This window comes from Trachypithecus francoisi, unplaced genomic scaffold (assembly GCF_009764315.1).
Source record: "Trachypithecus francoisi isolate TF-2019V2 unplaced genomic scaffold, Tfra_2.0 Lachesis_group10, whole genome shotgun sequence".
Taxonomy (NCBI): Eukaryota; Metazoa; Chordata; class Mammalia; order Primates; family Cercopithecidae; genus Trachypithecus; species Trachypithecus francoisi.
In genome coordinates, this window is record NW_022681455.1 from 1186720 (window position 1) to 1207984 (window position 21265).

General features: G+C 54.6%; 1 protein-coding gene across 1 annotated transcript; it reads left to right on the forward strand.

The window, feature by feature from the left end:
- Positions 1–10238: 10238 nt before the first annotated feature.
- Positions 10239–16286, forward strand: FOXF2 (forkhead box F2). The gene is made up of 2 exons (XM_033216039.1): positions 10239–11801; positions 15367–16286. The coding sequence occupies exons 1-2, from the start codon at positions 10643–10645 to the stop codon at positions 15528–15530; spliced, it is 1323 nt and encodes a 440-aa protein (XP_033071930.1). The 5' UTR covers positions 10239–10642; the 3' UTR covers positions 15531–16286.
- Positions 16287–21265: the final 4979 nt, after the last annotated feature.

Below are 21265 nucleotides of genomic sequence, written 5' to 3' on the forward strand. Positions count from 1 at the left end.
TGGAGGAGGAGGGAGGGTGGAAAGCACAGAAAAAATAATAATAATAATAAATGGGAAAAAGCGTTGACGACCTTAGCATTTCACATGGCAGGTTCCATTTTCAGAGCCAAGCTGCGCACGAGCCTACAGGGTAGAGTAGGGGTGCCGGGCGGCGGCCCCTGGTCTCCTGGCGTACTTGGGGGTGGGAGACAGTCGCCGGCCACCGGACTCCTGCGACGCTGTGGCGCGGGTGGAAGGTGAGGGTCCTCCGCTGTCCCGCCGCCTCCCACAGGGCGCTCCAGAACCTGTTTCTCTTGCAAAGAAGACATAAGAGGGAGAGGAAGAAAGTCCCGCCTGAAACAAACGCGGGGGCGGTTCTGAGGTCGGCCACGTCCGCTAGCAACCCGCGAGGCGCCCTTGCGAGCTGCGCGGGCGTTTTCTTTCCACTGCACTTCCACATTCTGCCGGATGGGATTTCGGGGGCAGAGGACTCCTCGAACGCAGACCGGCTGTCTGTGGCTGGACAGCCCCCCCAGTGCTGCAAAGGAATCTGATCTACCTGGAGGAACCAACCTCAAGGTCCCACCAAGGGAAGCATCCCCTCTCCTCCCTCTCCCAGAGTTCCCTCTTTGCAGTGGAGCCCTAGAGACCCAACCCGCAGCCCGAAAACGACCAGAGACCAGGGACCGCAGTCCTCATAGGCAGGCTTACACTTGTAGACAATGGACCCATCTTTTCTTCATTAAAGACAAACGCAAATCCGCCTATGAGAGGTTACCCAGGGAAGGAGAGATCCCAAGTACTGTGAAACTTAGAAGGTGCCTTAAAACTAAAGTGTTTTTATTGGATTGAACCAAAAATAACTATAAATGTGTGTATGTCAGAATGTTAATACCTTTTTATAACTGTTATTTCACCTTTATAACAACTGTGGGAGGGGGCATCATTTTTTCTTACTTTTATTTTCCTGATCCCCATTATACCATAAAAAAGAAACAAGCCCAGCAACATTGTTAAGTGACTTAAGGTAATCAGGAGCAGGTGCACTTCTCAAACTGTAAATCTAGGGCTACTCGTGACCACCCCATCGCCACTCATCTGAGCAGGGTGGTGTTGGGGGTGAGGGAAATGCTAAGAGTACAACATGGATTGTTGAGGGAGCAAAAACATCAAATCAATAAGCAACTATTTGTGAAATACGTGTACAGAGTCCTGGGGTCAGGGGGCTGCACATAAAGCCAACCTTATCTCCCATGCTCCATAGTCCACTCCCCATGACTCCTTCACCCCTCCAGCCTAGTCCAAAATTCTCCCTCAGGCACTTTCAGATGATATGAAAAATTCTTCCACAGCTAGCCAGTGTAAGGAAAAAATGATTTGGAAACTGCTGTACGATGCACATGGACAATGCATACCTGCAGATATTTTCAAAGGACACGTGCTCTTGCGATACATTATGTTGTCACGCATATATGGAAGGCATCCTGGGGTTAACTCTGGTGACTGAAGGAAAGAGCACTCCTTTTCACAGTTTACAGCCACTGCGTGCTCCTGGTCTGCAGTGAGAGTGGGGGAGGGAACATCTGCCAGCCTTTCTGGAGATCCAGCCGCCAGAAGAAAACCAAGAAACCCAGAGCTGAAAGTCACCTGGGGAAATGGAGAGTTCTGTTTGTAAAATACACATCCAGAACCACGTCCCAACCTTCCTCATGGGAAGGTGTGCGTATCTAGGCCAAAATATAATCTTAGGTATGAGAGCTGGAACCGGAGATGTGGAGAGGAGTTACAAAGTGCACTTTTAAAACATGATGTCTAGATTTCCTCTAAAATATTTCAGCAAGAAATGAAAACAGAAAGATGAATGAAGCAAGTGTGGCAAAACCTTGATAATTGTTACATGTAGGTGATAAGCGTATGAGAGGGCTTACTGTATACTCTCTCCACGTTGGTCTACTATGAAACTTTTTTCATAATAACAAATACAGAAAAAGATCCTGCAGCCCCGGCTGAGCCACCCCTACCCACCTGGTGCCTCCCCTTTGTATCAAGCCGGCCCCAAAACGACCCCCTCAAGCTCCTTCCTATCTTGCAGACTTCTACCAGAACGAGTTTAGACAGCTGCAAGGGTTTTCTTAAGAAGCTAAAAGAAATGAGAAATCACAATTTTTAAAAAATCGTTGTCTTTCTGTCACTGTAACCACCGAAAGACGAGGTACTTCCTCCGGGACAGAACGCTGACGCTGCGCAGAGCCAGGTGAATCCAGCTTCTCCAGGGGCGGGTGGGTGGGACGATTTGTTGACTTGCTTGTTTTCCACCAAACCGCAGGACAGACATCTCCAGGAGCTCCAAGACAATCTACAAATGAAGGCACCGAGCCCCTGCCCCTCGCTTCAGAGAACCAAAATAACGGAACCGAATGTTCGTTTCTTCTGCAAAGCCTAAAGACGCCCGTGTCCCGTGGAGAGGTGCCCACACGTGACTCGGCTGCCCCTTCTTCTTGGGGGTCCGGGTAGGGGAGGGCAGGAAAGCAGGACATGCCCTAAGCGGGCCAAACGAGTGCGAGACGGGCGACACTGCAGGAATCTGCCGCCTGCGCGTCACACCCCGGCCGGGCCCGCGCCGGGGCTGGGGCCTGGGCTGCAGGGGCTGCGGGGACACGGGTCGCGGGCGTCAGGAGCCGCGAGCAGGTGACGGCCGCGCGGGCAGCCCCGCGGGCCGCGATTCCCGAGAGCCTGGCGCCACCCCGCGGAAGCGAGAGGAACTGCGGCGTCTTCGCGCTCCCACGCGGAGGGGAAGAGGGACGCGCAGCCCAGACCGCAAAATGCCAGGGCTCCGGCGGGAGGGAAGGTGACTTGCATGTGACGACTCCGAGAGGCCAGGCCCGGCCTTCGCAGTGCACCCACGAGGATACCGCCACCAAGCCACCAAAGCACTCTGGCCAGACCGAGACCCCTTTCCCCCGGGCCCCAAGAGAAAAAAGCACTTTCTCCTAGAACACGAACTCCCCGCGGAGGGGCCCGGGGCTGCCTGGCACCGGGCAGGGTGTGTGGCGACCGTGCGGGCGCGGGCGCGAGTCACGTGGAGGCAGGCGGAGAGGGCGAGGGGGCCCAGTAAATCATCCTGAGGGATGTTTGGCCGGAGTCCCTGTTTCCGAAAGGTTGCGGGACGGCTTTGACGTTGATTATATAGCTGTTCTCTTTTCAAGTGCGCGCCCCTCCCCACCGCAGCCCGTCTGGTGTGCGAGGATTGTGTTTGAAAGGGAGGAAGCATTCTTGAAGTGGTGGGTGATGGATTGTCTAAACCCTTCTGGGACGTTCTGGGCGGGGGTTTTCGAGGCAGCTCATCAATAAAGACCCCCCTGGAGAGAAGGGGCGGTCGGTGAACAGCCCCCGCCGCGCAGCCCCGAGGCCCCAGGCCTGGAATACAATCCTCGGTGTGGGGCACAGGGCGTGAGGGGAGGATGAGCTACCCCTGGGCAGATGGAGATTTCTCCTTGCCTGGGCCCTTTGACCCCCAAAGCCTTGCAGACTGGCCGCGTGGGTGCCATGGGGCGACTTCTTGGGAAAGGAAGGCAGCAGAAAGGCCCGTGGGCTCTCAGCGCCTTGGAGTCAGGGCAGCAGGAAGGACAGTGGAGGTGCGGACACGCCTCCAGCCACCGTGCTCCCCTAGGAGAATTTCACCTTTACTTCGGTCCCTGTAGAACCCTACCTCTCAACCACCCTCGTGCATGTGGTTTACCTTGGCACAGATTTCCAAGCCGCTACAGAACACCTGTCCACCTCCCCCAGGCTGGAGGAGGGAATTGGGAGGCGGGGGTAGCGGTAAGGGTCACCTGGTTCAAGCCGTCCCAGGTCTGACGGGCTGAGAGCCTCAAGGGCCACGCCCCAGGCCGGTGGTGTCCTCTGAGGTCGCAAAGCCACCTGGCTTCTGGAGGAGCAGCAGCCTCGGCCTTGGCTGGGAGAAGACCCCGTGGGGCCCTCTCTGCTCCAGACTTGAACTTCTCTGGGTCCTCACCAGGAGGAGGCTGCCCTGGGGTCAGGAACTCCGACGGAAATGAAGGGGAGGGGGCGTAGGTTCCCTGACACAGTTCGGCCTGGAGAGGCAGCCTTGGGGCCCAGACTCATCTCGGGCGCTCCCGGAGCTTCCCCGGCCTCTTCTGGCCCATCGCGAGCGAGCTCCCCTCCCCCTTTGGGTCGACTTCGGGCGCCTTTGGCCTTCCCAGGCCGCCGGGGTTCCGCGGAGGGGTCGGCCCCTCCCTCCCGCCGCCGCAGCCCGCCCGAGGGTCAGGCCGCATCCGGGGCCCGGGGCCTTTGGCCAGGCTACGGGGAGGGGTCGAGGTGGGGGGTCCCCAAAGCAGCTCCTCGGAGGCGGCGTCTGGGCGCCCTGAGGTCCCTAGTCGGCCTCTGGGCGCCGAGCACGTTTTATTTATCCCCACAGAGGATGCTGGAGGACAAAAGAAATATTTGGACGTCAGAGCTGATTTATATTTTTGGAAGAGCTACGTTTCCTTTTCTGAAGAGAAGTGAGCGCGCCCCATATCCTGAGCTCGGCGGGGAGGACGAGAGGGGAGTTTTGATGCGCCAGGAAGTTCATCTATCGCCCAGGCGCTCAGGACCCGGCGCCCCGCCGAGTTCGCTGCCCTCGGAAATATTTATTTATTTGGGGGAAGGGAGGGTAGCGGGGAGGAGACCAGCCAGACGGGAGAAGAAAGCCCTGCCCAGGCTGGGTTGGGACCTCCAGGGCGCTTCCCCACGCGGCCGCAGCCGGCCAGCCTCTGGTCTCGGTTGGGGGGCATCGGAGGCGCGGCCTGGCGACCTCCGGGCGCCTTTGGTTGGTGTCTCCTGTAGCCCTCGGCGCGCACCCTCCCGCGTGCAGTGCCCGGACTGACCTCTCCAGGCCCCGCGGGCGCCTCCTGGGTGGGCCCCGCGGCCCCGCCAGCCCTGCCCAGCGGTGTGCGCGCACGGCCTAGCCATCTTCCTCCCCAGCCTGGGAAGGCGGGCGGGAGGAGGGGATCCGAGTCCTGGGGCTGCGGAGCAAAAGCCACGTGGACCCCTAAAGGACCCCGAGCGTTGCCACAGCCGGGAGGGCGGAGGGAAGGTGTGCAGAGCTCGGGGGTCTCCCAGGACGCGGCCTGGCTCCCACCGGTTTCCAAAGCATCTGCACGCTCTGTCCTGCGACCTAAAGCATGGGGACGTCCCTTCCAGCAGCATCAGTGTGCGATAAGTTAACATGCTGAGGGCACCCACACTTGCTTCCAGCAATACTTGTGGTACAGGCTTCCCAACTGATTTTTTTTAGCCGCTGGGAGCCCCCCCTTCTTCCCCCGTTGGGAGACGCAGACCGACTCTGTTCCAACCTAAGCCCCTTCTCTCTGCCTTTTAGACAAAGCGGGCCTTCCCTGCTCTCCAGCCCACTCCCCCCAACGCCGCAACTCTCCACCCCTAAACGCAATGGGCTGTAGGCGAAGTCGAAGAGGTGCTCCGCCTGGTACTGACGCCTCCGCACCGGGATCGGGGTCTGCAGGCCGCTGGGCTGGCTCCTGGGATCATCCCAAGGTTTTGGTCTCGCAATCGAAGAGGCTCCGCAATTTGGGAAGTGCGGAAGTGGGGTCAGGCCGGTCTTCGCTTCAGGGTCTTATAGATTGGACGCTTTTTCCCCCCTTCCAAGCACCCTCAGACCCAGCCAGTTGGTCATGGAGTCGTGCCCACCGCCGAGGCCAGGAGATCTGGGGCTACTGGGGGATCTCTCAGGAAGGTGGCTATAAAGAGCCCTGACCGGGACACAAGCCTTTGGAGAGCGGAAGACTCTATCCAAATAAACATTTGGAACTGGGTGGCTGATATTCAAACCCGGAGGTCTGGGGGTTTCTGGACTGAGGAAGGAGAGCAGACCCCAGGAGAGGTGTAAAGTTCCCACTCCGGGCCACCTTGTTCTCTCCAATCCCTGCCTCTGCACGTCCTCCTAATGCTGTTCCCGTCCGCATTTTCTGTTGTTATTCGAAGTTTCTAAAGAGGCCTCTGCAGCGTGCAGGCTGGTGCTCTTGCAGCATTTCCTCAATCACGCTGACACCCCCAGGCCCCAGCACTGAGTTCTCGCTGTCCACATTTAGAAAGGCCTGGCAGGAGTTCGGGAATCCTCTACACACCTTAACTTTGCGCCTAAATACAGAGCGAAAACAGCGGTCAGTCTCATTCTGAATTGGGAAGAGGCTTCCCTCTGCCCGGGCCCAGGCGGAAGGAAGGGAGGGGTGCTGCAGGCGTGAACTGCCGGGTGGAGACGTCTTAGATGGCCTCAAATAGCGCGGTGCGGATGCGTCTCTCCTGTCGGTAACTGGTTTAGTCTAAGCCATTTCATGAAAAACCCACGAAGCAGAGGAAGCATGCTAAGAACACAAAATTTAAACTGCAATAATGAGGAGATTTCCTAGAATAAAACGCCGATTACAGAACAAAATCGGAGAAACCCAAGCTTGTTGAAGTTTACATTCCCTTGTGCTGGGGCAGGGGTGGGACCTAAAGGGTTGGAGGGGAAAGGAACCCGCAGCCCAGACGGGACAGTCAACCAAAGAGGGATGGAGAGAGGACCCATCGCGGCGGAGGCTGCATAGTTTTGGTTAACCAAGGACTGCCTGAGCTAATCTAGACTCATTTATATGAACCATACCTTCCCTTCCCGTAAGAAAAAAAAAATTCAAGATTCGAGTTATTTATAGGGAGTGAAAGTGAGTAAAGAGCTCATCCCCACAAGAAGGAACCCCAGTGGGGGGTTGGGGGAGCCATCCTAAGCAAGGCTCTGTTTCAGAGACAAACACAACTTTCCTTTTAAACCGTCTGCTAACCAGAAATTAAGGTATTCCTCCCAGGGATGCAGAAATTGACATAATTTGCTATCACATACATTCTTACTCAAGAGATTTGTATATATCGGTGATTAAAACAAAGCTCAGAGAGGTTTTGCTGTAATGCAGCGGAAGGAACACTGACTTTGGAGTTCCAGGCCCAGGCTGCAGGCCAGCTTTGTCACTTGCCCTGTGTGACTTGTAGCCAGTCACCCAGTCTCTGAGCCTCAGTTTCCTCATCTCAAAAGGAGGAGGATGATATCTGGGCCAGCTATTGGGTGACAAGATGGTACCTACGACGTCTGTAACACACAGATGCAGGGCTTTAGTAATTATAGACCCAGTGGTGGTCTATGCCATGAGAGTAGTTTCCAGAGGCAGAAGTGGGGTATCCAAGAAAGAGTTTTGGAAAGGAGCCTTCCTGCTGATATAACTTAAGAAGGCCCCAAGCTGCTTATCTTTCTGGAGTTCAGGGTCTACAGGGGCAGTATGCAGACTCCTGCAGGGAGGGAAGGTTTCCAGTCAGCAGACCAGCTCCTGGCCCTAACTGCTCTCCAATGTCCACTGCCTTTCCACGACCTGGCCGGCCCTCATAACACTCACCACACTCTAAGTGGGATTTCTTGCAAGTTTAGAGTTTAGGTAAAATGGATACTGCTGTTACTTGGATGGAGACAGGAGCCTTTTAAAAATCCCTCATAATTTACCAGCTGAATTGGTAGAAACTAAAAGAATGTGGGTTTTTTTGTTTGTTTTGTTTTTGTTCTGTTTTGTTTTGTTGCTTGTTGGTTTGTTTTAATGAGTACCTGTGGACTTCTAAAATCCCAGGCAAATTGGAAGTATTTTTCTGGAAACTGGCTCCATAGCGTCCATCCTATTCTCAGAGGATGACCCCAAACCTGGGAGCTACTAGTACAGAAGGTTATCATTGGTCCTGCCTGGATTTTAGGGTTAGCGCCTTTTATTTTTCAGTCTCCGGGTCCTAAAACCTTTTAAGGCCTGCTCTTAAAAGGTTGGATCTGTATTCCCTAAGATCCAAATACATATAATTTTCAGGCACAGAGAAACAGAGAGGGTCCGTGGCTAAGTGACAATGAGTGCTGACATTGCCCCCCAACCCCAACTACAAGTGAGATAATTGTCCTTTTCCCCACAAGCTTCTCCCCTGGGCTGATGCATGCACACACACACACACCACACACACACACACACACTGAACTCTGTGTCAGTAGAGTTCCTTTAAGATCCTATCAGTCCTCCCCATTCCAGCTTCTATTTTATGAAAATAATTATATTTTAGGCACTTAGAGCACTGGTTTAGTGAACACATTATATTTACTATTTAGCTACGTATTTTTAAGTTACTCCACATAAAATGACAAATGAGGGCAAGAGAAAAAATATCATTAAATATACGGAGACCCACCTCCCACAAACGCTCAGCAGTCAGTCAGAAATTCTTAGAAAGTGGAAACAACTGCAAAGCCCCTACCCCAACCCAATCAAAACATCCCACCCGGAAAAGAGCGACTTGTTTTTTTTTTCTATTGGAAATGAGTGGTAAACTGAGTTCGGTTTGGCGGTGTTTTCTTAGCTGACTCTCGGCTACAATCAAGCCATTTTCGGACACATTCCCATGTAGGTACCAGGGGTGCTCTGGAGGAAGCTGTCGACGCCTGTTCAGCTAATTTAGGTTTTCTTTGTCTAATTACTGTGGAGCTTAGGGAGAAGGAGCCGGCTCAGGGCAGTAAACTGACACTCGGTCTCTGTGTGTGGTATCCAGGCAGGGTTTGATGGAAAAAGCCTGCTTCCACTCAACCTCAGGTCACTGTCTGGGGCCAGCCCCGGCCCACCCCCTCCCACATACTCCTCCCCTCCCCACCCGCCCTCTCTGCATCGACAGCCCCACCAGCACACTCAGCCAGGAGCAGTCCCCCAGCACTCCAGGGGCACACAGGGCTCCTGCCGCCCCAAGGGGCCTGCCTCGGCTGTGCGGCTGAAAGTTGAAGGCTATTTGCCTGGTGTCTCCCTCCTGATCACTGCACAACCTCCCTTTCTCCGGCCTTCTCCAACTCCCCAGGCTCCCCAGCAGGCATACCCGTGCACCTCCGTCCTTTCAGCCTAGATGCAGCGGGGTGCCCAGCTCTGCCTCCCATTTGGTTCGCTGGTCTGCAGCACCTTCTTTCTGGGCCTCCCCCTTCAGCCCTTGGGAGGCCCCGCCAGCTCCGGCCTCCTGCTCTCCTCCTCCCTCTTCCAATTCCTATCCCTGGTCGGACTGCATTTCCCCGCACGTGTAATCCAATAACTAACTGTCGGGTCTCATTGGACATGATTGCTCCCGAGGGCACATCTCCTTCAGAGCCTGACTCTTACTTAGGGAGGAATTAGCCACAACCGGGGAGAAGTGTTCTCAGACAGGAGTTAGCTGAGAACTGGCACAGTTTTGGGTGGGCCATGTTAAGACGGAGGATGTAAATCTAGTGACAGCACACCCCTCAGGACTGAATATAAATATAGCTATCTCGCTTATCTCAGGGTCTTTCTCTTTCTTTCTCCCTTTCTTCCTTCCTTCCTTCTTTCTTTTTGTCTTTTTGCATTTTTTTCTTACAAAACACTAACTGGGGCGGGGGCGTGGGGGGAAGAAGTGGAAGCAAATGCAACCATGAGTCCCATGAGATCCAGGTTTCCAGTCTTTAAAACTTGGCTTAGGTTTCTCAGTCTAAATCCCTCTGCTCAAAGTTCTGAAAACGTCCACGATCGCCAGCGGCCCGCAACCCTGCGGCGCCCCGCAGTCGCCCTAACAATTGTTGGGGAGCCTACTGGCCCTGCCAGAAAGAGAGAGGATTGGCACGTTACCTTTGGGCGTCTGGCACCCCGGCGTGTGGCTGAGGGCGGCAAAGTCTAAACGAAGTTGACAGATGGAGTCAGTATCGGCCCTGGGGAGGGCGGCCCGGGAGGCTCGGAGCAGCCGCACCCGCAGCAGCACCACTCAGCCCGGCGGGTCGGGAGGAGGAAGGGGGGCGGCGGGGCGGGGCTGGGTCCACTCCGCTGGGGGCGGCAGGGTCCTGGGATGGGAAGCGGGGGCTGCTGCAGGGGGCAAACAGAAAGATTTCATGAAGTCAGAGGTGGTCGAGTTTTGCTAGGGGTGGGGGTCGTCCCCCCAGCAAAACGGGAGAGTCTGTGATCCCTCAGTTCGAACGAGGGTGGGTGAGGGAAAGGGGAAGAGGCCGAGAGAGGAATGAAAAGAGCGAGGAGACCCTGGAGAGCGGGGAGCCAGATAAGACCGGGAGGCGGCCGCCAGGTTGGGAGGGGGAGGAGTGAGCCCAGCGGCCGGAGCGCGCCCTCCCCGCCGCGGCGCGGCGCGAGGAGGGGGCAGGGCGGGGTAGGGGGAGGGAGGGAGGGAGCGAGGAGGGCGGCCGGGGAGGGCGAGGGAGGGAGGAAGTCCCAGAGACAGAGCGAGGAGCGCTCCTGCAGGGAGACGTCGGGCTCGTCCCCGGGGTCCAGGCCGCGGTCCCACTCGCGGGCGCAGTTGCCCGCCGCCGGCCGCTCGGCCCCGCGGCCTGGGAGGCCGTTGCGCAAGGCAGGGCCCGCGGCTCGGGGAGTGATGCGCCGGGCGTTGCCTCCCGCCCGCCGCTGCCGCCGCCGCCAGAAGCCCCAGAGGAGCTGAGGGAGGCGACGCCGAAGCGCTGGCCCGGAGTGGCCACGGCTGCAGCCCGGGCCGCGGGTTAGGGCGCTCGCCGGGCTTCTGGGCCGACCCCGCTCCGGAGCCTCCGCTCCCCGCCCGGGGCCCGCCCTCGCGGCCCGGCCTCGCTCCCGGGTCCCAGATGACCACCGAGGGCGGGCCGCCGCCGGCCCCGCTCCGCCGTGCGTGCAGCCCGGTCCCAGGCGCGCTCCAGGCCGCCCTGATGAGCCCGCCGCCCGCCGCCGCCGCCGCCCTGGAGACCACCTCCTCCTCGTCGTCGTCGTCCTCCGCCTCCTGCGCCTCGTCCGCGTCCTCCTCCAATTCGGCCAGCGCCCCCTCGGCTGCCTGCAAGAGCGCGGGCGGCGGCGGCGGCGCGGGCGCCGGGAGCGGGGGCGCCAAGAAGGCGAGCTCGGGGCTGCGGCGGCCCGAGAAGCCGCCCTACTCGTACATTGCGCTCATCGTCATGGCCATCCAGAGCTCTCCCAGCAAGCGCCTGACGCTCAGCGAGATCTACCAGTTCCTGCAGGCGCGCTTCCCCTTCTTCCGCGGCGCCTACCAGGGCTGGAAGAACTCCGTGCGCCACAACCTCTCGCTCAACGAGTGCTTCATCAAGCTGCCGAAGGGCCTCGGGCGGCCCGGCAAGGGCCACTACTGGACCATCGACCCGGCCAGCGAGTTCATGTTCGAGGAGGGCTCGTTCCGCCGCCGGCCGCGAGGCTTCAGGCGGAAGTGCCAGGCGCTCAAGCCCATGTACCACCGCGTGGTGAGCGGCTTGGGCTTCGGGGCCTCGCTGCTGCCCCAGGGCTTCGACTTCCAGGCGCCCCCGTCGGCGCCGCTCGGCTGCCACAGCCAGGGCGGCTACGGCGGCCTCGACATGATGCCCGCGGGCTACGACGCCGGCGCCGGCGCCCCGAGCCACGCGCACCCTCACCACCACCACCACCACCACCACGTCCCGCACATGTCGCCCAACCCGGGTTCCACCTACATGGCCAGCTGCCCGGTGCCCGCGGGACCCGGGGGCGTCGGTGCGGCCGGGGGCGGCGGCGACTACGGGCCGGACAGCAGCAGCAGCCCGGTGCCCTCGTCCCCGGCCATGGCGAGCGCCATCGAATGCCACTCGCCCTACACGAGCCCTGCGGCGCACTGGAGCTCGCCTGGCGCCTCGCCTTACCTCAAGCAGCCGCCTGCCCTGACGCCGAGCAGCAACCCCGCAGCCTCTGCAGGCCTGCACTCCAGCATGTCCTCCTACTCGCTGGAGCAGAGCTACTTGCACCAGAACGCCCGCGAGGACCTCTCAGGTAACGCAGCACGCTCCAGCGCAGCTAACTGGGCGCATGGCTTCTAGGCCTCCAGGGCTGGCGGCCACTGCCACTCCCACAAACAGGGACCCCAAGCCAGGAGGTCTGAGGGCACTGGGAAAAGCAGATGCTGGTGAGAGACGGTACCTTATTCGCGGGAGCAGGGATCAGGGTCTTACTCCCTGGCCAGCAGCTGAACCTTCAGAATTGTCTGGCTGCTGTGAGCATGGTGTAGTCTCCTGCTTTCCTGGACTCTATGGGGATCCCTGTGCAGGAGACTGCAGGTCTCCCGTTCAGAGTCTGACTTAGCTTTGAGAGAAGGCATGTGACCTTTGGGGAACTTGGTCAGGAAGCTGTGTCTAGTTCCTTTTGTCCTTTTTTTTTTTCTTTAGTTCATTTTGCTGTACTTTTGTCCCAAAGTAAATGTCAGAATCAGAGATGTTCTGTATGTTGGGGTGTCTGTAGGGAGATGTTTGCAGCTGGGCAAGTGTTAAGAGGAGGGGGTGGGAGGGACAGAGCTGGCTCTCAGGATCTTTCACTAAAGGGACATTCGCCAGTGGAGGGGGTCACCAAACTGTTGAAGTCTCCTTCCCTTCCTTGCCTCCCCTCGAAAATGGACCCACATTGATGATAGAGGTCCTGGGTGGCAGGACCTGAAGGACCCTGCTGGGACTCCCCTGAGAAATGCGCCTGCCCTGTGGATGCCACTTGTGGTGTGCCTGGTTTACATTGTGTTGGTTGCAGATTATGAAAATTTATTGACTTGCTGAAGGTGGTGAAAGGTGGGAGGAGATGGTGGGGATGGAAGAGGGAATTTGAATATTTGACCAGGTTAATCTGGAGAATAGAGATAAACCCTTACATTAACCCCTCCCTCCGAGAATCTAGGGCTGCAGATTAAAATCCCATGGGCCTGCCAGTCAAAGGCAAGGCCCCAGGCTGCTCTCTCACACTGGCCTCCCACAGCAATGAGCCAGTGGCTTGTAGGGTGATGCATGCTTTATGTGTTCCTGAGCCAGTGTGCAGCGGGAGCACCAGGGCAGAAGGGAAGCCCAGAAATGGGCAAAAGATGTTGGTTCCCTGGACGGTGAAATTTCCCAAATAGGCCTTTTAAAATGTGGGTCTCAGAGGTTAACCAAACAAAGACAGTCTCGGCAGGACCACACCGGAGAGGATTTTAGCCTGACTTAACCCACTGAGAACAGAGTCTTGTTCAATTTTATGGGAATTTCAACAAGTAACCAATGCAGGCGGCCTTCTCCTCTTATTTTTGTATCCCCTCGGACCGGCTGTCAATCACAAACACACACACAAACACACACATCCCTCGGTGCACTGGCCCCTTCCCTTCCCGGCCTGCCTGCTCTTCTCCCAGCCTGCCGGCTGCCCTCCCCGCTCCCCTTCTCCTCCTCTCCGGGCAGGCCCCACTCACCTCGAACCCAGACTCTAAGGCTTAGCAGCCTTGGAGAAACCGTACTCTAGGAAGAAGAAAAGCACACAGGAAAGAGACTCCTGACCCTTCTTCAAGGCAGCTCTCGCCCCACCTCATACACTGGGCGCACGCACAAGCTCCCAAAACTTCGGAATCTGGATACATTACTGTCTTAGAGCGGGCGAGAACTGCCCAGCAGAGCAAGCCGGTCTCTGTGCCCCTACCCAGCGGCCCCCCGCGGCCGACTTTCCCTGAGAGCCTCGCAGAATCCCCCGACCGAGTCTGGGAACGCTCAGGGGAGACAATAGCTCAGGCCCGACGCCCGACAGGGACCCTCTGTCCTTCCTTCCTCGCTCTCTTGCTCCTGTCCCTATGGAATACCCACCCAGCCCTGTTGCCATCTCCCTGGAGCGCCAGAGGTGGAGGCTTCAGAGGAGCCGGCCGGATGCACCAGGACCTCGCAGGGCCTCGTTGGGAGCGCGCGGCCCACTGCGCCGGGGCCCACTGAGACCTGGGGGCCTGGCAAGGCGCGGGGGTGGCCAAGGCGGTCTCCCCAGCACACAGATCAGCACATGTCTACGCTCACACACCCAGCACGACCCTCCCTCCCCCAGCACACCACAAGGGCCGCGCCCTCCGCTCCTGGGCCTGGTGGCCACGATCCATGTGCCCCCCGCCAGCGCAAGGGCTGCCCTGGAGTTCTTCATTAAGCCCTGTGAGCAGTTCAGGAAGGAGCTCGGGCTTCTATCATCCCGCCCAGACATCAAAGCGCCGACGTCCGCCTTCGTGGGCAGGTGTGAGCGCTCGCCCTCTGTCCTGCCGAGCCTGCTATTTTGTGGTCCAGGACTTGCCATCAGAGCTTGTTCAACGCGACGAGGGAACGCACCAGTGTGCAGAGCTCCTGGCACTTGCACACATCGGTGCTCTCGGGACAGGGCAGCCGCGTTAGAGCAGCGCCGGGCATGCTCGGGTAGTTGCGGGCGAGGAAGTAGGCGGCGGGCACTGAGCAGCCTCCTTGCTCGGTCATTGCGGGGGCACGGCGGCGCGGAGGCCACGCGAGCAGGGCCCAAGCCCGGCGGGCCTTGGGTACGGGTTTCTTGCACTGAAAAACTGAGTGCGGCCCGAAGCGACGTGCACTGTGTGGTCCCCACACCGCTCGGGTAACTAAGAATAGACCCGGGCGAATGGACCTAACCCAGCCCGGTGCCGAGAGGGCCGGGTCCCGTAGCCTCGGGGCCCAGTGCGCGGGGCACTGCAGGCCGATTGTGCCTCAGGGCCAGGAGGCGCTGAGAAAGCAAAAGCAAAAGCCAGCGGCGGGTGGGAGTCAAGCAGCCCGGCGCAGGCCAGGGACCGGGGAGCCGTCCCGGGAGAGCAGGGTCTGGGCCTTCTCTGTCCCCCTCCAGCCTGGGGCTACCGCAGGGACTCCTCGCGCTGCCAGATGCTTCGGACCAAAGGGCGTTTCTCTGCGCCCTGAAGTCCTGACTTCCCTAGACGAAATCTAAGACGTTCGGGACTCAGGAAGATGCCTGCGGAGGGGCAGGAGAAGAGGCGTGCTTTTCTGCCCCATCCCTTCATCTTGCGTTTGGGTTGTTTTCTATCGTCCCCTTTGGCACAGGGAGCATTCCTCTTCCATCGCTGCTCTGAACGGCCCAGTTAGTTGGGAAACAAGGCTCAGAACAAGAAAGAAGGCCGCAGTGGTGTTTCTGGGGTAGGGTGGTTGGCCCTCCCTGTAGCCAGGGTTCAGGGCAGCACAGGCCGTGCCAGGAGGGACCCGGAACCAGAGTCTGGGTCTAGTTGTTCGGTACCTGCGCTCATTCTGAGATGAACGTGCACACTCCAGCCTCAGAGAATAAAATTGGATTTCTAGGACATAAGAACCCCCCTTGAGGGGGAACTTGCTTTGTGTTTGTGCCAGCATCAAAACAAAACATAATGATTCCAAGGCCATTCTATGACCTGCAGTTGTCGTGTTTGAGATACTTCTAAAGCTGGGCTTTCTCTACCAGTTGTCTAGCAATGTACTAAAAGGCACAGCAGTTCCTTTTATACCCTGAGGCAAAATAAGACACCCACCATCGACTGGATGACTTTGTTTCTGAAAAGGTTTTTTTCTTTCTTTCTTTCTTCTTTCAGTGGGACTGCCCCGTTACCAGCATCACTCTACTCCAGTGTGTGACAGAAAAGATTTTGTCCTCAACTTCAATGGGATTTCTTCTTTCCATCCCTCAGCTAGCGGGTCGTATTATCACCATCACCACCAGAGCGTCTGTCAGGATATTAAGCCCTGCGTCATGTGAACGTGAACGGAAAGAGGCCAAATGATGGCCGCTCTCTCCTCTCCCCTCCTCAGAGGGGGCAGATAGAAACTGGGACGGATTCACGTCACATGCACGCGGATAGCAGTAAGCCGCACACCTGCCACTTAGCCAGAATGCCCAGGATCGCGTTGGTCACTGTTATTTGCCTACTGCTGGAAGAAGGACAACCGTTGGCAAGGTAGCGTTCCCAATCTGAATACCTGCAGGCTCCCACATGAGGGAGAGGGCAGATTAAGGAGGTGGGAAAATGTGCCATGCGTCAGGCATCAACGTGTAACTCTGGGATCTTCGTTACCTTCAGTAATCAGGGTCTGAAAAAAGTAGACAAGTTGTGTGTGTGTGTGTGTTTGTCTAAGAAAACTTGTGTGCTTTTCAAAAAGGCAGTGCTAAGCACAAGATTTCAAGAAAGCCTCTTCTTGTTGCCTAGCTGGGTGGAAGAGTCCTTTTCCCCAAACACTACATTTGGATACAGGTGCCAAAGAACATTATTAAGGAATTATTTAGAAACAATGTGTCTAGTTTAAGAAAGTGGTTTTCAGTATTGTGACAATACAACGTTTTTACAAGGTTGTTTTCTACCACCATATTTTAAAGATATTTTTATGACCTTCGTGTATACTCACACTTTGCTTGTATTTTAAAAGGAGGATATATTTGCACTTATGTATACTTTTACAGTTTGCCAAAATATTTTGTTGTAAAATTTTTTTCAATAAAATGTATATAACAAATAGTTGTTTTAGGGGCTGATTTTCTCTTCGGGCACCCTGAGAGCAATGGATGCCCAGTTCTCCTCCGTAGCAGGCAGCTGTGCAACTCTACCCACACCCCTTCCAGTGGTGTAACTGACATGGTGTGGGGTCTGTGCCTTGAGTAACACAGGCCAGGTTCTGATTGTGAGTCTTCTCAGGAGAAAGAGTGGAAGAAACGTTTTCTATTATTTCTTTCTTTACTCCACCCTAGCTTTTTCTGGCAAAACAAAAACCAGAAGGTGAAAGGAACTAGAAAGAAAACCAGGCAACATACCGAAAGGCAAGGGTTTGATTTTGAGGAAACCAATTTTGTGCCCCTTTCGTTTTCTTTCCTGTGCCCAGGGAGTGTTCTGCCCTTTGCCCTCTCTCCCTCCCCACTGGCACGGGTTGACGGATATGGGGCACAGTGGTAAGCCCTCTCCAGGGTTGGATACCCAAAGAACAGCACCCTGCTTCTTCCCTTTGCATGTTGCAATTTTGTTATGGGTGGAGGTCACATGCTGTCAGGAATGGGGTTCAGATCTGAAGAATGCAGGGGGAGCCCTGCTGAGCTGCAGGGGGCAGGCTCCCAGCAGGGGGGTTCAACTTCCTTTGGGAGTTTAATACAGAAGGTGGACTCCCCACATGGTGCTTTGTGGCTGCGGCCTGTCCCACCCTCCAATTCAGAGCTTGGCTGGCCCTGCTCAGCATCCGCACATAGCAAACCTGTTCAGCCCTCCCTTCCTCCCGGCCTCCTCTCCCCAGTCCTCCCTTTTAACCAGGGATGTAACAAGGGAGCCCCTCAGCCCCTTCTTCTGTTCTTGCTGGGTTTTCCAGTCACCAGCGTTACAGGCAGAGATGGTGACGCTCCGGGTAGAAGAGCAAAATAGGCCAAATAGGCAGGAGGACTGACCTGTCCCAGCAGCCCTTCAGCCTCACGAGCCGTGTTGGGGACAATGGGTCTGAGAGAAGCAGAGAAATTATCTGCCCCAATCACCCTGTGCATTTTCCTCTCCCATTCAGGGCAGGATTTTTGTTTTTGTTTTTTGCTTTTTCTTTACTGATTGGAAAACTCACCTTTGTTTCTCATCCCTTAGAAGGTCTTTCTCCCAGTCAGTCACCAGGCTCTTGGTACTCTAGGGAACTGTCTCACGCCCCAGGGTTTTTGTATTCTAAGTGAATTTCACTGCAAAGAGAGTCGCCTAAGTGAAATATCTTGTTTCGAAAAGTCTTAACCATCTTTCTAATCTTTAGGTTTCCTTCCTATATCTTCTGAAATTAAGAAGTGATTTAAACATTTTTTGTCCCTCCATTATTGTCTTTGCAGTTAAATAAGGCCTTTTTATTTTCTTTTATAGTGAGCTACTCAGGGGCCTGCTATAAATTATGAAGTCAGTTTCAGAGTTTGCTCCGACCACAGTGCTGTGTTTACATTCCTTCCGAGGCAGCCGGCATGGTCGTAATTTATATCCTAAACACTTGAACGTAACTTGTTTATACAGAGAATGACAGGACCTCAAAGACGAAAACTGCGTCTGCCTGCCTGGCCGCATTGGGAGGCCCAGCGCGCCCCCTGGTGGCGCTAGGAGGTCCGCCCAAGGCGACTCAACGCTTCTTTCAAGCTGTGCAAGAACAAAATGACCCGCTTTGTAGTGCTTTCCAATAGAGACATTTTTAAGTATCTCACTTGCATAAGTTATGGTTTCCAGTTTTAGGAAATACTTTTGCTTTCTTCTTCTTCTTCTTCTTCCTCCTCCTCCTCTTCTTCTTCTTCTTCTTTTTCTTTTTCTTCTTCTTTTTCTTTTTCTTTTTTTTTGAGACAGCGTCGTGGTCTGTTGCCCAGGCTGCAGTGCAATGGACTTCAGCCTCCACCACCTGGACTCAAGTGATCCTCCTGCCTCAGCCTCCTGAGTAGCTGGGACCACAGGCACGCACCACCATGCCTGGCTAATTTTTTTATTTTTGTAGAGACAGGGTCTTGCCTCGTTGCCCAGGCATGGGCTTTTTTCTATTTTACTCTTCTTTGCCTGCTGTCTCATCCTGAAACCAGATCAGAATTCAGTAAGAACAGGCCTGACGGTGCTCAGCAGGTGCTAAAGCCCTACTTGCCACATATCTACTTCATTTCTCGATTTCTCCCCAAATGAGGCCGTTGTTTTGTTTTCTTTTGAGACAAAATTGTTTCTCTCCTAACTGTCCTCCCTCAAAGACACACACATACACACAGACTCATTTATATTCATCCTTTTTTGTTTGTTTGTTTTGGAGAAACATGCAGTGCTTGGCTTTAAAAGTTGCTCAAATGTTAGTGATTAAATTGAAAGAAAGTGCTGCACCTTTCTAAGTGAAAATAAATGAACTCACTCAACTAGGGATCAATGCCTCAACTGTTTTTTCGTCAAATGGATTTTGAACTTAAGAGTTTCTGCTCATTGCCAGAATGAAGTGGTATATTAAAATATTTGTTTTGTATAATAATTATTGTTTTTTGTTTCATTAGAGCTGTAGACATAAAGAAGAGACCAGGTAACTACTGAGCATCATGCAGCAAGCGCTGGGCACTCTGGCTATCTTACTAAATCTCACACGGCTATCTCACGTAATCCTGTCAGTATCCCTCTGATATGCTGATATTGACCCTATGTACAGATCTGCACTAGCTCCTGACTAGGTCATGACTTTGGGGGGTTTGACCTGTGTCTTCTGATTTCAGTTTATTTCCCTCGTTTCTCCAACATTGCCTCTAAGAATTTTGCAAATGACACTGCAGATCTTTGAGTGGCAGGAATTTCCCTCTGAAGCAGCAGTTCTCACACTTGAGTCCACATCAGAATCACCTGGAGGACACTTTCAGCACAGGCTGTGGGTCCATCCCCACCCCCTGTTTCTGATTCAGTGGGTCCAAGGTTGTGCTAAAAAAATGTGTATTCCTAATAAGTTAATAAAAGCAGGTGATGCTGATAATGTTGGTCCCGGGACCACACTCTGAAAACCACAGCTCTTGAAAGGCAGTTTCAATTACAGATCTTTTTATAGGTTCCAATGGATAGGTATTAAGGATAGCCTATTAATTGGTTAAGCAAAGATCTGGAAAGGTTTTTCAAATAGTTTATCCATCTAAATGCCTCTGTGATTGGTTATTGGCCCCTAGGAAAATGCAAGGCTTAATTTTGAACCCTAGGTCAGAAAGTAGGAGCTCCCCATTTTTATCCAAAGCAGTGAGGCCTCTTGTTTTATTGTAGTAAATGTTGCAGAGAGGAGTCAGGTGGAATCATTGAAGTCTACCTGCCTCAGTGTAACAATAAGTCTAGGTGCTTGCACGCAGCAGCCAGTCAGAATTCTACAAACAGAAGGAGGCAGTAATGGGAGCAGACAGGAAAAGAAATTCCCTTATTGGTTATAAAACCTTTTGAGGGTAGAACAGAGAAAAGGCAAAGAAAGGAGGCTGTGATCTCAGAGGATAGCAATAGTGATCCCGAGATATGAATGGGTAGACAGAACCCTGAGTGGAGGAAGGCGAGAGACAGAGAGAGGAAGAGGGAGACAAAGGAAGAGAAAGAGAGAGGGAGAGAAAGAGGAAGAGAAAGAGACGGAGACAGAGAAGAAGGAGGGGAGAGAGGAAAAGAGTCAAAAAGGAGAGAAAGGGAGAGCGACACAGAGGAGAAAAGAGAAATAGAAGAAAGAAAGGGAGGGAGAGAGGGAGATAGGGAGTGAGATGGAGGAAGAGAGAGACAAAGAAGAGAGACTGGGAGAGAAAGAGAGATACACAGAGAACGACAGAGGAAGGGCAAAGACGGGGAGGATGTGGGAAGAAAGGAGGAGGAGGAAGGAGGGAGAGAGACAGAGGGAGAGAAAGAGTGAAAGCCGGAGGAGAGAGAAGGGAGGAGGGAGGTAAGGAGGGAAAGAGGTCTAGAGAGGAGGAGTCCGCAGACATTTCCTGAACTCCTGTCCCTGGAGCTGAGCAGCGGCCCTGGAAGCTGGATTCCTGTCCTCTGAGGCCAACATTATCTCTCCAGGTCCCCAGTGCCAACCCACAAGTTGAAAGACCCATGGACTCCTGTTTTGCTTGGCTTGGCCTGAAGTCTGGGGAAGTAAGTGAATTCTCTAGTTGTGCAGGCTCCATTCTGAACTGTCACAGCAACTTATACAGAATTAGGGAGAACAATCTTGACTTAGATTTTAGAAAATGGAAGTCGGATTTCTGGGGAAAATCTTCAGGTCCCTAGGGTAGGCCACGGTGTGGCATTAAAGGGAATTAGCAGCTCCTTCCCAAAAGAAACACTCTTTTTGTAGATTTGTATTATACCTAATTACTCTGCATCATGGTGATTAATTCAAAACAGGCACTGACTTATTTAGAATGGAAATATATTTTAATATATTTTATCCGAACGGAAATACATTTTACCAAACCTGCCTCTATGAAACACTATCTTAGCAAGAAAAAACACCACAAATGTAGATATGGCCAGGGAGGGCCAGGGCACACAGACATCAAGGTCATTGGGGAAAAAATGAAAGTCCTGGAAGTTCTTTTTGAGTTCAGAGTGCCCCAAGTCCACAGCAATCCAACTGATAAATATTCAGCTCTCCATGTCCTGGGGGACGTGTGTGAGATACGGAGCCTTGGCCATCCCACGGCTGCATCGCCAGGCCTCTGGGCTTAACTGTATTCACAAGAGCACAGATGGAGCAGAGAGCGGGACAGCTTTCCCTCTGAAGGGCCCATCCCACCCTCCAACCTGGCAATGGAGGCTCGGTCACAGCTGGGCAGTGACTTGTCTGCTGGGTGGCACTGCATCATCTCCCAAAACTGGCAGAGCACCTCCCCCTCAGATTTGGAAACTGTTATGAGTTAGGTGGAGTCCAAGCCTGGAGTGTGGGGAGAGGAAGACCTGCCTTCTCACTCCTCCTTCAGCAGCTCCATGCAACACAGAGCGGAAGTGTCAGTAGACCGTGTTGATTGACTGACTCGGCCCCAGC